At 48.3% G+C, this 16,475-nt stretch overlaps 7 protein-coding genes across 7 annotated transcripts; 2 read left to right on the forward strand and 5 right to left on the reverse strand.

Moving 5' to 3' along the window:
- Window positions 1–1,045: 1,045 nt before the first annotated feature.
- N7471_008318 (dihydrolipoyl dehydrogenase) lies at window positions 1,046–2,833 on the forward strand (the record flags this gene model as incomplete). Its single annotated transcript, XM_057281037.1, has 4 exons — window positions 1,046–1,181; window positions 1,277–1,356; window positions 1,446–1,928; window positions 1,994–2,833. 4 exons carry the CDS (start codon window positions 1,046–1,048, stop codon window positions 2,831–2,833), a joined length of 1,539 nt encoding a protein of 512 aa, XP_057135297.1.
- A 404-nt stretch (window positions 2,834–3,237) lies between these two features.
- Window positions 3,238–4,517, reverse strand: N7471_008319 (asparaginase ahrA; the record flags this gene model as incomplete). Its single annotated transcript, XM_057281038.1, has 3 exons — window positions 3,238–3,510; window positions 3,582–4,282; window positions 4,349–4,517. 3 exons carry the CDS (start codon window positions 4,515–4,517, stop codon window positions 3,238–3,240), a joined length of 1,143 nt encoding a protein of 380 aa, XP_057135298.1.
- A 3,330-nt stretch (window positions 4,518–7,847) lies between these two features.
- On the reverse strand, window positions 7,848–8,211 carry N7471_008320 (uncharacterized protein; the record flags this gene model as incomplete). The annotated part of the gene is made up of 2 exons (XM_057281039.1): window positions 7,848–7,923; window positions 7,976–8,211. The coding sequence occupies 2 exons, from the start codon at window positions 8,209–8,211 to the stop codon at window positions 7,848–7,850; spliced, it is 312 nt and encodes a 103-aa protein (XP_057135299.1).
- A 1,636-nt stretch (window positions 8,212–9,847) lies between these two features.
- Window positions 9,848–11,110, reverse strand: N7471_008321 (uncharacterized protein; the record flags this gene model as incomplete). Its single annotated transcript, XM_057281040.1, has 1 exon — window positions 9,848–11,110. One exon carries the CDS (start codon window positions 11,108–11,110, stop codon window positions 9,848–9,850), a length of 1,263 nt encoding a protein of 420 aa, XP_057135300.1.
- Window positions 11,111–11,529: 419 nt separating this feature from the next.
- N7471_008322 (uncharacterized protein) lies at window positions 11,530–13,193 on the reverse strand (the record flags this gene model as incomplete). The annotated part of the gene is made up of 3 exons (XM_057281041.1): window positions 11,530–12,196; window positions 12,256–12,624; window positions 12,685–13,193. The coding sequence occupies 3 exons, from the start codon at window positions 13,191–13,193 to the stop codon at window positions 11,530–11,532; spliced, it is 1,545 nt and encodes a 514-aa protein (XP_057135301.1).
- Window positions 13,194–13,536: 343 nt separating this feature from the next.
- N7471_008323 (uncharacterized protein) lies at window positions 13,537–15,445 on the forward strand (the record flags this gene model as incomplete). Its single annotated transcript, XM_057281042.1, has 5 exons — window positions 13,537–13,929; window positions 13,980–14,576; window positions 14,625–14,735; window positions 14,786–14,945; window positions 15,002–15,445. 5 exons carry the CDS (start codon window positions 13,537–13,539, stop codon window positions 15,193–15,195), a joined length of 1,455 nt encoding a protein of 484 aa, XP_057135302.1. The 3' UTR covers window positions 15,196–15,445.
- Window positions 15,446–15,672: 227 nt separating this feature from the next.
- On the reverse strand, window positions 15,673–16,443 carry N7471_008324 (uncharacterized protein; the record flags this gene model as incomplete). The annotated part of the gene is made up of 1 exon (XM_057281043.1): window positions 15,673–16,443. The coding sequence occupies one exon, from the start codon at window positions 16,441–16,443 to the stop codon at window positions 15,673–15,675; it is 771 nt and encodes a 256-aa protein (XP_057135303.1).
- Window positions 16,444–16,475: the final 32 nt, after the last annotated feature.

The raw sequence follows: 16,475 nt of genomic DNA on the forward strand, positions 1-16,475 counted from the left end.
TCCTCGCTTACTTACAAATGAAGATTGACTAACCTTCGCTTTCATCGAGAAGCTTTCTTCGTCTATGCCATCTAGCTTTGTACATCAGTCTAAATGCCTCCTTCCCGGACTTCTTGTTGCCATATACGAATACCGTGTAGTTAGGGGTGCACATACGTTCAGGATAATTATCCTCCGGGATGGGCCATTTCTCTTCCAGCTCTTTGCGGAGCGCAAGGATGGATGGTGTAAACAGCAAGGATATAGAAAACAATTTGTGAAAATCAAGGGCTGGTTGAGTAAGAGTAAGAGTGCCAAGCAGAAGAATACTTGAATATCATTTTATATTCTGGTACGCGGTTCACATGCGACCCACCACTCTTGAGGGGTGGAAGCTCATATAAAGGGTATCGAGGTCAAGACTCGAGTTTCAACCCGTGTGGAGAGTTCTGGGCTGCGTTAGGCATAATCCACTGTCGTATGTCTAGTGTCCGCTTATAACCGCGGCGGAGACCGCCGAGAACTCTTGCCGTAAAAATGGTCCGCGGGTAGGCAAAGGAATATCTGGGGAATCGCCGCTAACTCCTCCAGCCCGTAGGAAGTGGCTTTGCAAATTGCAATCCCCGGAGTAGTCCTTTCCAAACCGGGAAGAGGTAGATGGTGCAAGGAACCCCGGATCAAATTACCAATACCTGCCATATAAAAGAAACTTGACCACAAAATTACATGAGATCAAGTGTTCCTTTCTCCTGGCATCGTATTTGTTCAATCATAATATTTGGGCTGTTCCTGTGTCCAATATTCTGCCCGCAGAATCATCGGAACCAACTCCCGAAATCCTCCGGTAAGTTGCCGGCCCGTATTCACCGCCTTATCCATACGGGCCAGTTTTGCGGCTACGGTCCGTCTTAGGCGGTGAAACCAAGCAATACCGCAAAAGCTCAGTCATTTCCCGTACTCGAATCCACCCACCCTATTTGCGCTCTCCCAACAACTCCAATCCGTTCGCATCGAGGATTGCATTTATATCTAAAGATCACTAGTCTTTTTGTTCCTTTTTTTCGTTATGTTCCGCGCCGTATTGCCCCGGGCTACGCCCCGGTCTACCCTCCGCCATGTCGGCCAGAAGGCTATTCCCAACAGTTTCCTTACTCCCATGGTCTTCATTGGCCACTCAAAACGTGGTTTCGCTTCTGAAGCAGGTAAGTCGATGCTTGCATCGCCATCACGGAGTTCCCGGAGAGGTTCTCTTTGCTTCCCGTATGCGATTGCTGATTTCCGCTTTCCCGGGCAATAGGTGATCACGACCTGGTCATCATCGGTGGTGGTGTCGCCGGTTACGTTGCTGCTATCAAGGCCGGACAAGAGGGTCTCAAGGTACGAACTACTTCTTTTACAAACTTTCTGGTTTTCAATTAAGTCAGTCTTGTTGTTGCAATCCGCATACTAACTGAACACCCTGGCAGACCGCATGTATCGAGAAGCGCGGAACCCTCGGCGGTACCTGCTTGAACGTCGGCTGTATCCCTTCTAAGTCTCTCCTCAACAACTCCCATCTCTACCACCAGGTTCTTCACGACACCAAGAAGCGCGGTATTGAGGTCGGCGATGTTAAGCTCAACCTTACCCAGATGATGAAGGCCAAAGACACATCTGTTGAAGGCCTGACCAAGGGTGTTGAGTTCCTGCTCAAGAAGAACGGCGTCGACTACCACAAGGGTACTGGTTCTTTCGTTGATGCCAACACCATTAAGGTCGCTCTCAACGACGGTGGCGAGCAGACCCTGCGCGCTAAGAACATCATCATCGCCACCGGCTCTGAAGCCACCGGCTTCCCCGGCTTGAACATCGACGAGAAGCGCATCGTCACAAGCACTGGTGCTCTGGCTCTCACTGAGGTCCCCAAGACGATGACCGTCATCGGCGGTGGCATCATCGGTCTTGAGATGGTATGTATTGACTACGGAATGAGTCTCGAACGCTGGATCTTGTTAACATTTTATCGTGGTATTAGGCTTCCGTCTGGTCCCGTCTCGGCGCTGAGGTCACTGTTGTTGAATTCCTCGGCCAGATTGGTGGCCCCGGCATGGACGCCGAGATCGCCAAGCAGACCCAGAAGATCCTGGGTAAGCAGGGTATTAAGTTCAAGACCGGCACCAAGGTCGTCTCCGGTGATGACAGCGGTTCTACCGTCGCCCTTAACATTGAGGCCGCCAAGGGTGGTAAGGAGGAGGTTCTGAACGCCGACGTTGTCTTGGTCGCTATTGGCCGTCGCCCCTACACCGAGGGCCTGAACTTGGAGCAGGTTGGAATCGAGAAGGATGACCGTGGCCGTCTGGTCATCGACCAGGAGTACCGCACCAAGCTCCCTCACGTCCGTGTCATCGGTGACTGCACTTTCGGTCCCATGCTGGCCCACAAGGCCGAGGAGGAGGCCGTTGCCGCCATCGAATACATCAAGACTGGTTACGGCCACGTCAACTACGCCGCCATCCCCAGCGTCATGTACACCCACCCCGAGGTCGCTTGGGTTGGCCAGAACGAGGCTGAGATCAAGGCCTCCGGTGTCAAGTACCGTGTCGGTACCTTCCCCTTCAGCGCCAACTCCCGCGCCAAGACCAACCTCGACACCGAGGGTGTTGTTAAGTTCATCGCCGATGCCGAGACCGACCGCATTCTCGGTGTCCACATCGTCGGCGCCGGTGCCGGTGAGATGATTGCTGAGGCCACCCTCGCCATCGAGTACGGTGCTTCCTCCGAGGACATTGCCCGCACTTGCCACGCCCACCCTACCCTCTCCGAGGCCTTCAAGGAGGCTGCCATGGCCACTTACTCAAAGGCCATTCACTTCTAAACGTCCTCAGATCTCATATATCCTCTTACCATGTACCACTTTTAGCTAACCTAGACTAGCTCGGCTAGCAAAATACATCATTCATGTAATCTTCTCCTTATTCTCGTGAAATACACATGCTGCACAACTTGAAAGATCCGTTGTAATCGACTATAGTAAAAGTGCAGTTAGGTAGCAAAACCAAATGTACTTACGTGTAGCCCCCCAGGGTAGTCCTACTCAGCAAACCTGCTATTGCCCAAAGCATGGTAAACATTTGATCTCTTATCCCGATCCTTACTAGGCACATATGTAGGGAATTTGTGGAAATACATCAATCATCTATATATTAATGTATGTGTCTATGTGTATATTCATGTCCTTTGTCCTTTATCTTTTCCCCTCCTTGATTTTCTCCGAAATCTTCAAGCAACAGTAGCCTTCAAAAATACCTCTCGGATCTCCTCAAGACCCTTCTTCTCGGCCAACAACAACCCAAGCAAAATCCTCGCCTGCTGGGGATTAAACATTCCACTAGCAATTTTGGTGTTCGCGCTCTCCCCGGTGAAATCAGCAGTGGGAACTTCGCCATTCACAGTACGATGCGACAGCACGACGGGGATATTGTGTTTCGCAACAATGTCATTGATAGCAGAACCGAAATCCGTGGAAACACCACCTGCGCCCTCGCCAGCAATCTATTATGAGATTAGCATTGCACTGCTCGACATATTCAAATCTCATAAAAATGGGGTGGTAATTGACTTACCACGACACCCTTGGCGCCATTCTTCACAGCACTATAAAGCGAATCCACGTGCATATCCTCATACGCATACAGGATATCCACACGAGGCACAGCATCCACATTGGACACGTCAACCACGTGCTTAGCATTTGCCTGCACAGCCGGGTAATAGAAGTACGGTTTGTTCGACACAATGAATCCCAGGCTTCCCTGCTCATATGCCTTGAAGGTATCCATGGTATTCGCATTGGTCTTGGTTGCAAACAGAGCCGAGACAATCCGGTCGTTCAAAACAACCAATGCTCCGCGGTCCCTGGAGTTCTTGTCTGCGGCGACGGTTACTCCCTGCAGGAGGTTCATGGGTCCATCCGCTGAGATAGCGGTAGAGGGCCGCATCGAGCCGACGAATACGATTGGCTTGCCGCAGTTTACTGTCGCATCGATGAAGAAGGCCGACTCTTCCAGAGTGTCGGTGCCATGGGTGATCACGGCTCCAGACATGGTGGGATCATCGCAGACTTGGGTCTGGAGTGTGTGGGTCAGGTTTAAGAGGAGGGATGAGGAGATGTCGCCACTATTGACGTTATGCGCCTGAACGGCGGCGATGTTGGCGACGTCGAAGATATCTGGTATTTCGGAGAGAATACTGTTGATTCCTCGAGCGCCGGATTTGTAACCTGCTGTTGCGGTTTTGTCGTTGCTTGTGCCGGCGATGGTCCCACCTGTTTTTTTGGTTAGGGGATATTGTGTTATGTAGATTTATCATGTCTTATGTTATTGATACTTACCAGTGGCTAGGAGGGTCACATTTGGAAGAGAACCGTTGAAGTGATTGAATGTCAAGCCGTTGGAGTTTGTATAGGATGTGTTTGCTGCCCGGGGGTGGATCAAAGGAGAGGCAGCAGAGCTTGAAATAGCTAGAGCTGAAACCACGAGTGTCTGAAGAGAGAAACCCATTTTGATTGTGATTCTCACCTCGAGTCAAGTGAAATAGAAGTATGGGATATATAGTACAGATTTCGATGAGACCGGCATGGTCTCGGTTTATATACACCGGCGGAGTCTGATGCACGCTATGCATCATCCGAGTCCTACGGCTCCGACGCCGAATTCGACAAACTTCTCTCGATTTTAGGTTACTTGGCGATATGTTCATCACTTTGGGTTTACCCGTGGACGTCCGAACATGCAGTGTACCCAGTCCTTGCCAAGTAACCCCCTGCGGGCCCAACCAAACTTTGTCCAAGACATCCTTTGTCAGGGATTAACACATAAAGGTACATACGATAAATCGTCAGTTTCTCGACTCTTGAAACACACAGAATAATTATACATTCAATATTGGAATCTTAAGTATCTGAAGAGATATACTATGTATCTTCTATAATGAATAATCCCTAAAGCGGGATTTTCGTATAGATATAGCGCGGACAATTTTCGGAAGCTGTTTGAAACCCCTTTAAACCCGTTATGCTATAGCACCAAGGCAACGGCATTTCCAGAAGTCGGAACGATAATCGTGCCAAGCGCCCAATCCACACCTACCGGGTGTTGGTGGGCTGCACCGGATAGCAAATTGTCAGGATGCAGATTGTAAATATTAGGTATCTTTTGTATTTAAACTCCATACAAAAGGTACTTAAACGCAACATAAGCATAACATCGATTTGCTCAACTTTCAAACTAGGCTAAATAAAAATAAAAGAATAAAGATCTACGGCAGTGCGGTTTAATTGATCTACCACTAAAATTAATTCTAATTATATGGTAAAGAAGTATAAAGAGCACCTTTTAAAATCACCACGTGTAAAGTATAGCCATTCTCTTACTTCAGGCATACTTTATACTTCTTAGTTAGGCTGATACTAAGTAATTAAGAGTTCATCTACGCTATATATATCTTCCTATATTCCCCCTAACTGGTTTGAGGGTTAAGAAAATTGAGGCTATGACAGTTGGCATACAAGATATACCTAATCCTCACAATTTGCTAACTATCCGGTGCAGCCCACCAACACCACGACCTAGTTATGTATGTATGTAAGTACCTGGTGTTGGGGGGGGGGGGGGGGGGGGGCTTGGCACGATTACTCCATATGTACATAGCCACAGAAAAAGTGGAGGGATGATTGGAGAAGTTAGTTGGGGTAATATCGCGCAGATCGTCGTAAATCGTGCGATTAAAGTACTGTGTCCCAGACATATCTGGATTTATTCGATTGATGATAAATATATATCAGACAAGTACGACTGTAGTTTATTTTGTTCATTATGCCTTGATACTCTAATCTAGTCTGAAGTTTGAGTACTAAAGTTCCATATCATCCCCGGTTTTCTATATTGTAAAGATATTTACTTCATCTAGTCCTCGTACATCATGCTCCACTTACAACCAGGTATCTGGCCAGAAGTGAGTTACGTACTTTATATCTTATTCCGATCATTTTTGGAGTACGCACGTCACAAGTTCGAAAACCTATCATTGAAACGCTCGGCTGTCTTCCGTACTTATGGACTGATTCTTCTAGGCATGGGCCGAGGATTCCCAGCTACACTTCCAAGTTAGGAGGACCTTGGAATACTGATCACCGGCCTTGATCTCTGTCAAGGATAGAGTTTTATGTTAGTCAACAGTGAGGCTTTTCCTACAACTGCTTTTTAAATGCGCGGTATACATCCGGGCGTCTATGTATATATTGGGCTTTTTGTGGCGCAATCTCCTCAATTCCATCAACTGTTTGTCCCCAGAGACATACACCAAACAGCAGAACTAGGATCATAAAGGTATGATAAAAAGAAATCCAAAAAAGAAACTCCGATAGGGGGAATCGAACCCCCGGCTGCCGTGTGAGAGACGGCGATGTTAGCCACTACACCATATCGGATATTTGATACTGGGGAAGCTGAACTTTGGCTATCCAAGGCTTAATGTTTTGCGTACTACGTGGTTCTGTATAGTCCCGTATTCCCCCCTCCACCTAACAAGCCAGGTCATGCCAGGTCATTTTTCTTTTCGCCCTCGTTTCCCAGATATCCCTGGGCCTTGCAGGTGACGTATTTTTGCTATTGATCCGGATCACCGAGCTCCTGAGCTCCGCCACCCCCTTTCCCGAGCGATTGGTCAACTTTTCTTCTCACTCTCTGGTTGAAATATGGGAATCTTGTAGCGGGTGGTAGGTCAACACGTTCTCTCCGCATCTAAGCTTCCTTCTCTTGATTCCCCTAGAGTGTCATTAGAGCTCAACGCAAGTTCAACCTAGGTATTCAGGTATTTTTATTTTTCTGCCAGGCCAAAATCGGTAATGAGGCCAAAATATTGCGCATCCGACGACGAGCGCTATACACAGCCGTTAACAATAGTACGAAACAATAGTGTACAAGAGTTGCAAGCAAAATAATAAGTCCCAAACGAAAAAGAAGAGATAACCACAATAACCACTGGCACTTGAGTTTACAACCTCACACCTTAGTTTGGACCGAATCAAGCAGTCCCTTTATTCCTTTCTTTTCAATCTGATCGTATCTCGGCGACGCATCAATCATGTTAAACGGGTTCTCCCTGCTATCACCCACAACGCCCCAGATTGAAACTTGTCGGTATCTGGCTATACGGTAGCCACGCTCCTGGACCGTGTTTCTAAACTGTTCAACAGTTTCTTATCGGCAGGGGAAACTTCAAAGCCTCTAGCCCTCCGACAACATGCACATTCGAGCGTACAATGTCCAACACCAAGACTTCATGACGGGATCATTTTGCGGTTCAGACAGCACCCACATCCCCGAGCGCAACATCCTTGTCGACCCGCGCATTCCTCGACAAGCATACCGTGCATGTACCACTGAGGATATGATCGCGAGAAGAAGTTGAGCCTGATGCTAATGGTGTTTTTGACTTAGACCTCCGACTCCCAATTTGGACTCGGAGAAATTAAAAACGAGTCAGACCTGATTCCATGGTAGAACAATCTGGATATCCCTACCAGAATTTCACAGAACATGGGCCTCAGGACCCATGTCCACTTCGTAGTGTACTACCCAGCAGCCCAGGGATTATTGAACACATGGATGAGTCCTACCTAGGTACGGGTACTAACCGGCCCCTGCTACTGTTGAAAGTGGGAATCACAGCCTCTGAGCTGTACGTTGAACAATCTTGTGTAACGAATGCAGAGAACATCCTGAAGTCAATCTCATTTGAAGATCATTTACTAGTTTCAAGTTTCGAAGGCCGATACAATGAAGTCTATCGAATCCCCTTCACCACACCACCGTATATATAAGCAATGCTTATTTGATTGTGAATTTCTCACTATATCCAATTGGTCCTGTACCGTGACTAGTCCATGCGACCAACCAAACATCACTGCGCAAGCCAGATCAGTATCACTCTCATTCAAGCAGGTGATCATTTTTACCCTGGCTGAAGATTCACGTCTCTCGGTAATCTAACACTAGCCTTCTCCGGCTCGGCATCAACGAGATCAATCCACTCAAAAGTTTTGAAGTCTCGGGTAAGAGTGAGGCCAATTTTTGGCGTGTCGAGTCTCCATGTCACGTCCCAATTCCGACGCGATTTCAGAGTTGGCGTATCGACAACAACCGCAATCACCGCGGGCGCAAGAGTGAGGATAGAGAGTAGTGGGAGATGCATATTTGGATATTGAAGACCGGGTAAGTGAAAGAGAAGGTTATGTTGAACTACTCGTTGAAGCGGAGCAGAGGAGGCTCTTATAGTAGTCGTTCAATAAGAAAGATTATCAAAGACCTCGTTCTCATCCATGCATCTCCATGAATCATTGCGGGGTATAATCCCACCAAATGGTCTGACATTATCGAGATATAGGATTTCACCGTGCAAAATAGTCAATCTTAGCGAGTCTGCATGGATTGTGTGATTCTTTCTGCACTCTCATCTGCAACGACGCCCGATTAAGATCATGATGACGATTGAGCATGGGTAGATAGAACGATCTTGACCTATCGTGCATTCATAACATGTCGGCTGTTATACTCGTATACTGTTTCTGGTCCTGCTGAGACATAGCATACGGTCCACTTTCGGCATGTATAATACGGATTGCACAAAACGAGAAAAGAATACCTGACACAAACTCTTTCAAGGCTTTTTTGGTACTTGTCAAAGTCGTTCTTACTTCGAGAAAAGGCCTTGAGAAAGATGAGTTCTACTCCGCCGAGCAGGAACCTATTCTTTTGCCAACAAAGAAAATGGTTTACATGTGCTTCAGAGACCAAGCCACTAGTTGTGCCACCAACATGTGACGTGATAAGAAAGCCTCTTACCGCTTCTCAAGGTCTCGTTGCTGCCGGTGAAAGTATAGCCGATAGGGTAGTGCATCTCAGGTCTTACATATACGAGGCCAAGACCGCATGGCGCTCGGAAAGTGTGAAGGCTCAAACTCGTGAGTCCCCGGTTAGTGCTTTTGTTCTAATTTATCTCTGACCCCACTCATCCTAAGGATTGGTAACTGGCACTTTCGCGCTAGTTGAGCGATTTATCACCAGCATTACCTTAGGCCGAAACGAGATTATCATCATTATTCTGATTATCTTCAAACAACCAAAGAGGACTTGTATATTCTAAGTTTGTCGATATGGATGATGCCCAGGTGCCGAAGCGACGTTATAAAGTTACCTGCCAGGTAGGTACTATAGGGAAATATCACATTGCTTTCCTTCTTGCAAAAATAAACCCTAAGCATACCCGTGAAGAGGTGTTCCTGCTTAACAAGAAATATTGCCTTCTCACGGTGTCTCTGGCTTTCTTCCGCGACAGCCATACTTCCCATTCGATCCGCAATCCTTGCAAGAATCAGCGCCAAAAGGAACTTCGACCGTGGCACGAGACCGGGATCGCTAGGGTCACTCTCAAATATTTCCAATATATCAGCTCTAACAGCTCAGCGGTTTAGGCTTGCACCGGTAACCACAAGTGGTAAGCAAGCCTCTTAAGGATGGGTTCAATTCCCTAACTATAGTTCCGGGACCCACCTGTTTGGTTTTTTATAACCAGTTGAACAAAATCAATTTCATGCTATAGAGTGTACGGAGTAGAGGGCACTTTAGTTTGTAGGGTTAAACCCCGCGGTTATAGCTTTATTCTAGTTAATATTTCGAGAGAGTATCTATAGATAGAGGGGATTATTAACGGCATCTCCCCCTAGATCCTCGCAATCCCTTTCTCAAAGAACGCTCAGATAAGAATAAAGACAGCCGGAGATGGGCTGCAACAAAAAGAAAATACATGAGACATCCATAGAACCCCATATTTACCCGAACTCCACAAAATCACCCTCCGTGTCCTTTGCCAGTTCTGTAGCTCTCTTCTTCCATGCTTTCAAAAATAGCGCCGGGTATTCAATCGCTTTCTTTGGAAACCCCTTCTGTGTAAGTAGAAGATTAGACGCAGCAAGAAGATAGGCGCGCTCAAATGTATCCCATAACTTGTGTTCGAGAGTTCCTATGGCTGCTGGGTTGGGGAAATAGGGGTCGTTCGCTGTCACAGCAGTGACCATCTTATCGCAGCAAGACTTCCAGCTCTCCTTCAAGTCAAGCTGGTCAGCCTTATCAAAATCGAGCATCCAGAGATGCACCTGCCGTCTTTTAAAATCTCCAGCAGGGATATCAAATGGCTTGACCGTCTTGAAGTTCTCAACCACGGTCGGAAGTTCTCCATTTGTTGTCGCGCTACCGAGTACGAATTCCATGTCCATCCCTTCCAAGTGAGCCTTCCAGTGGATGATCGCCAGCCCAATAGCCATCTCTTCAGAAAATTGGACAGCTTCTAACTGGAGTTCCTCTATCTGATCGAGATAAAGAGGAAAGTTCTGAAGGCTGAGTGCTGGACGAGAATATTCCCACTCTCCTCTTCGCTGTCCAAGGTATGGTCGTACAAGACATGCTTTATTATCCGGGTCTTCGTATGCAGAATGGTGCATTTTCTTCGGGAAATAGAGGCGAATGAGAGCTTCACGGGAGGGCCTAGGAAGCGGCAAGATCCGCTGGACTTGGAAAAGATATCCAATCTCAGTATCATCGGGGAATTGTGACAAGTTCTCTCGCCACCAGTTCTGTAAGTCATTCTCACTGATCCATCCAGTGACTATAGGCACACGAGGGATTGAGGTATTTGGAAATATTTCCTGAAGACAAGTCTTGGTCTCTATCACTGCACGGCAGGCAGTGTTGGTCAGATTTGCATCGTTCCACAGGGAGTCCTTATCACTGCCTTTTTTGTACGCAGACTCTGTTCCAGGAATCTCAAAGATCGTGCCGCATGTTCCTCGGCCGATCACAACAAATGCAGGATCTTGAAGGAATTTCGCTCGCTGCATACGCTCTGGGAAGCTTGAAGAGCTTGATACGATGGAACGCACGCTCAGGGTCCGTCGCAGTATGTCTTCGTCTTTTGCTAGGGCCTCTGTAACTGCCAGGATTTTTTCAGTGGCTCTGGCCAAACGAACATCGGTGGACAATCCGGTATCATGGGAAGCCACAAAATCTTCAGAAATTTCGCGCAGATGGCAAGACATTGTTAAGAAACTTAAGTTGTGGACGATGGATTGAGACAAGTAAAATGGCCTTATATGACGTATAGTTCTACCGCAGAAGTTTTCGGCGACGGCTCCGGGGAGGACCGAAAACCTTTGCGGACTGTAGCGCTAAACTCTATTGGGTACATTCACTCTACTTATGTAGGTATATCTACATATATGTATCCATGGATGCAATAATATACCGCTACCTAGGCAGGTAATTACACTATACGGAAAGTCCACGTAGGACGGAACATTTGAAAATTTACCAAGGTAAATAAGACATGTGCATGAGGGATAGACTAGAAATATGCGATCGACTTTAAAGCAAATGAACGCAACCAGTGTCCGTGAGCAGTTGCTCTGGACCCCTTATCTTCTCAAGCTCGCATCGATCATCGTATCAATTAAAGGCTCTAGTCAGCCAATTTTTGGTCCGGTATAGCCGTTTGCTCTTCAGCACCCCATTCAATGTTTGTATAACCATGAGCAACCAGATAGTCCTTCCACTCCTGGTCACCGTGATCGAGGATTTTATTGCTGTCCTGGAGCACAAACCAGGCCAGGCAGCCTCCGAGAACAGCAAACCCTGACCCGATGAGAAAGACAGCTTGGGTGCCATGAAGGTCATCATCGCCCCAATTAGCCATGATCGGCTTGAAGACTTGAGTTCCAATTGCCGCCCCGGCCTTACTCCAAGCAGCAGCGAATCCGACTGCATGGCCGCGAACCGAGGTGGGAAAACTTTCACTGGCAGTGAGAACAATCGTGGAACCTGGGCCGACCTCTCCGAGGGTAAGGAATATGCCATAGAGCACGATAAACAGCGGCAGATTTGTCTGGATCGGGCCTAATGCTCCTCCTAAGATGAATCCAAGAATGGCCTGGAGGAAGAACCCGAGTGCCATGGTGCGGCGGCGACCAATACGGTCCGAGAGGAAACCACCGATGAATGCACCGGGAATATAGAAGCAATTTATCAAGGTTCCCCAGGCCATTGTGAGGGCCAAGGATGAGGATGGATTGACCCGACCCACGATGGTGGATGAAAACAGGCCGAAAGGATAGGAGATGTAGTTGTAACTGATGCAGTCCGTGCGATTAGCCACAGCGATAAAATTCCACGGGGTTGAGGTGCTCACATGAACCATGAACCACAGACGCCCACCAACGGTCGCCAATACTTCTTGATCGCTAGCCAATAGGGTAGTCTTTGCTTTTTCATGGAGCTCTTACGATATGCAGAACTGACGACCATCCGATAGCGGAACCAGAAAATCGAAAGAGGAGCGATGGCCCCCATGGCCAAGGAGACTCGCCACACAGCTTCATAATGTTGCACTTGTTGATGGAAACACAAAAGCAACAGGAGTGGCACCAGAGCACCGAAGGCAAAGCCAAGAGATGCCGACAGATCAGCAATCATTGCGAAAATAAAGCCTCTTCGCTTACGAATTCCCGGAGCCTCGTCTGTGGCTTCAGCAGCACCTGCCCCTGCAACGGGATATTCTCTAATCACATCGGATTAGCAGGTTGCCATATACATTAAACAGCAAGGAAATGTCACTCACCCGCCCGCCCCAACACCTGCGATTCCTCGGGCTACGATTAGCATCCAAAACATGCCATCCTCGGTCAACCCACTGGCACCGGCACTCAGCGCAATTCCCAGAACCAAAATTGTGGTTGTTAAAACAGCGCCACTCTTGCGGCCCAGTTTATCGGCGATGTAACCAAATGAGAGCATGCCAATAATCATGCCGACCATGAATGCGTTGGATAACCGAGCGGCTACAGCCGTGGTCAGCGACTCTGGATAAATGACCGCCATGATCAACTCAAGATTTCCAATGATCGAAGCGTTGAAGCCGTCCGAGCCGATTGCGAGGCCACTGAAGACCACCATCATGACCATGGAGAGGCGTGAGTAGCCTCGACCGTTGTAGGGATCATCTGTCGCATCTTGTTTAATTGCATCTGGGGAAAGTGAAAGTGAGGTCCCCGTTTGAACGTCCACTTCTTTCGATACTGGGCTCTTTTTACACGTTTCACGTGTCTCAACTACCTTAGGCTCGCTCATGATGCGGGTACTGCAGATTGCAGCTAGCAGATTCGGACATCGCTCGCACTTTATAATACATCCCCGCAGCAGGAAAGACCTGATTTGTCCGATATCCTTGCAGATAGTTGCAACCTACTGCACCAGTCAAGGGGGCACCGAAAGTAACTGCCGACGTCGAGACTAACGCAATGAAGCTTGGGATTTGGCGCTAACGAGATGCGGGGAAGCAAATGCGAAAGTAGGAAGGTCAAAACGAGATAAGAACCCCCACTCTCGAGCTCGAGGGCCGAGTTCACGAAGGGGTTTTATTTCCCAAGCTGGGAATTCTCGAATCTCCTCCTTTGATCCAACTTCTCGCATCATGTCGAAACAGCTGCCCTTCAGCGCCGTGGAGGCTAAGCCCCGTAATCGCTTCTCCGCTCGCAACCTAGCATTGATTATAGCCAGTGCTGGACTGTTAGCCACGAGTTATAATTTTTCTCGTCGTTCATGGTCGCTCGGGGACCAATGGAATGACGTGGACAAACCCGACCGCGGGAAAACCTTCCAACAATGCGCGATCAACAATATTCTCGAGACAGGGCTTCCATTCATGAACAACGTCGCGCCCATCGCAGTTGTGGACTTTGAAGAGCGACGGGATCGATTGGCGCAAGCACTGGTCGCCGAGGGAGCTGATGCATTTGTGGTAGAACCGGGATATACATTCCAGTACTATGGCAACGTGAGCCAGCCTGAGTGGGAAGTGTGGGAGGTAAGACACCCATCAAGATATTCATGGGCCGATTAAACTCACCAACGTAGCCGGAAGAGCGTCCTTTCTTGATGGTGATACGCCCGTTCCATGATGAGGCCACGGGCAACGTCAAGGCCAACACCACCTTTCTCTGCCCATCTTTCGAGGCTGAGCGCGCCCGTCTACTTGGAATGCCCTTCTCTGAGGAAATCTCAATCGTTCCATGGGAGGAGCACTGGAATCCGTACACCACTCTCCAGCAATCGGATGTGTTCCTGGGCTTCCGTCGACCCGCACGCCTGATGGTGGACGAAGAAATGCGAGACTTCATCCAGCGCGGCCTTGGATCTGCGGGATTCGAGGTAGTCGGTCTACAGGGCCAGGTTGAAGAAGTTCGACAGATCAAAACTGCTCGGGAGGTCGAAATTTTGCGCGCAGTCAATACCGGAACTGTTGAGGCGGTGCGACAGATGAGAAAATGCCTCTACCCAGGATTGACGGAGAATGAAATAGCTGCTGCCCTCGATGATGCCCTTCGAGCCGCCGGATTGGATCCCTTCTTCGACATCGTGCTTTTTGATGAGAATGCATCCAACCCGCATGGTGGAACCAATGGATCTAAGGTTTTGGAAGCCGAGACCTTTGTCTTGATCGATGTGGGGTTCGTATTCCAGCAAACCTATCATAAATTTCGCCATCTAACGCTGTGATAGTGCACATCTCTATGGATACTCGTCGGATATTTGCCGCACTTTTTCCCTCCGTTCTTGCAGAAACCTTCCAAAGACGAGGTACTTTCACCGCGCATGAGTGAGAAGCTGAAGGTAAGTCATTCTGTTTCCTCTTTGTATCTAACTCACTGACTTGGGTAAAGGTTTGGGATATCGTCTTCGAGGCACAAACTCGCTCAATTGATCAAATGCGCGAGAACATGACCGCAGCTAGTGTAGATATTGCTGCACGCGACGTGATTAGCCATGCTGGGTATGCCGAAGCCTTTACGCATCGCGTGGGGCATGGTATTGGGATCAAAGGTTCCGTTTTATGCAACCCTGTCATTCGAGTTTAATAAACTGACAACTTCGAGCAGCCCACGAAAGCCCGTATATGAACCAGGGAAATACAGCGAGCTTGTTGAAGACCGGCATGGCTTTCACTTCGGAGCCCGGAATCTATCTAGTGGATAAATTCGGGGTGAGACATGAAGATGTGCTTCTCGTTCAGGGAGACGGACAACCCCAGCTTCTGACAGGAAGTCGAGCCCGAGGCCCTTGGGAACCATAAGGAACTGTTTACAAGCCTCGAGTTCACGCGACGCCATAACGGCCATCGAATCTCTCACTCCAATTCTAACCGCAGTGCGTCGTGTTGGAGGTAGACTGCTGATAGATAAATCAGGCTGTAACAAACCTGCTTGCTTCAGGAAGACGGGCTAGTCTACCCATTGGGTGACACCATATTTGAAGATTGTATTGAACAGCTTCTCTTTTATTGTGGTAAATAGCCGGAGCCAAAGTCTTTCCTTATTATGGACAACGCGCCTTTCCACTATATTGATTACTTTGAGTTATGTATACATCTTCGGTATTATGCTTCATAAGGATGATGAGAGTGGCTAGAAGTGAAGCCCAAAACATTTCGATGATTCCAAACATATAAGGATTTCAGCCTAAAAAGGCCACAGGAATAGGTGGCACTAGGACGATCAAGGTGCTAAGAGAAAGCCATAAGCCAGCGATTGTGGCCGCGTAAACCACTTAGTTAGAAGAAAGGGGCTAACATTAGGGTTGCAGAATGCGCATCAAACCCACCAGCGACCAGAACGGGTAATGTCTGACCCCAGATATCCAATGCAAACTCGATACCCTCGGTCTTTTCAACATCCACGTTATTATTGACTCGAGATTCAATAACATGGAGATATCCAAGCTTGAGACCCTTCAGCTCCTCAATTAAGTAAGAGAATTGAGGGACTGGATCCGCCATTCTCATACCTTGGAAGCTGCTCCAAGGGCTGATTCTGTATCCGAGTTTATCCGCCCCGATAGCTTTCGCAATAGCTGTTGCAACTTCGATTCCAAATAGTGCCCGGTTTTGAATGCTATCGCCCCATCGGTCTGTTCGCGCATTGCAGGTATCCTGAAGGAATTGATCGACCAAGTATCCATTGGCGCCATGGGCTTCAACACCATCAAAACCCGCGCGAATGGCGTTCTTGGCTGCAGTGGCGTAGTCTTTAATAGCGCCTTGAATTTGATCCTCTGACATTGCCGTGGGAACCGGAGCGGCGTCCGTCATTGGGATCGGACTAGATGACAAAACATCGTAGCACCCTTCCCTATGCAAAGTAGTCGCATCTGCAGCGCGACCTGGGGCAAGCGATTGGCAAACAATGTAGCTTCCACGTGCATGGACTGCATCGATCACGCTTTTCCAGCCTTCGACCTGTGCATCATTCCACACTCCAGCTGCATTGGGAACCCCGCCATGGGTAGGGGAGATGAGCGATGCTTCGGCGATGAGTAGGGTCATGGTCTTGGCATGGAGCTATTTGGCCACCTCCA

The sequence above is a fragment of the Penicillium samsonianum genome, assembly GCF_028829775.1.
Source record: "Penicillium samsonianum strain IBT 33392 chromosome Unknown utg000004l_segment0_segment0, whole genome shotgun sequence".
Lineage (NCBI taxonomy): Eukaryota > Fungi > Ascomycota > Eurotiomycetes > Eurotiales > Aspergillaceae > Penicillium > Penicillium samsonianum.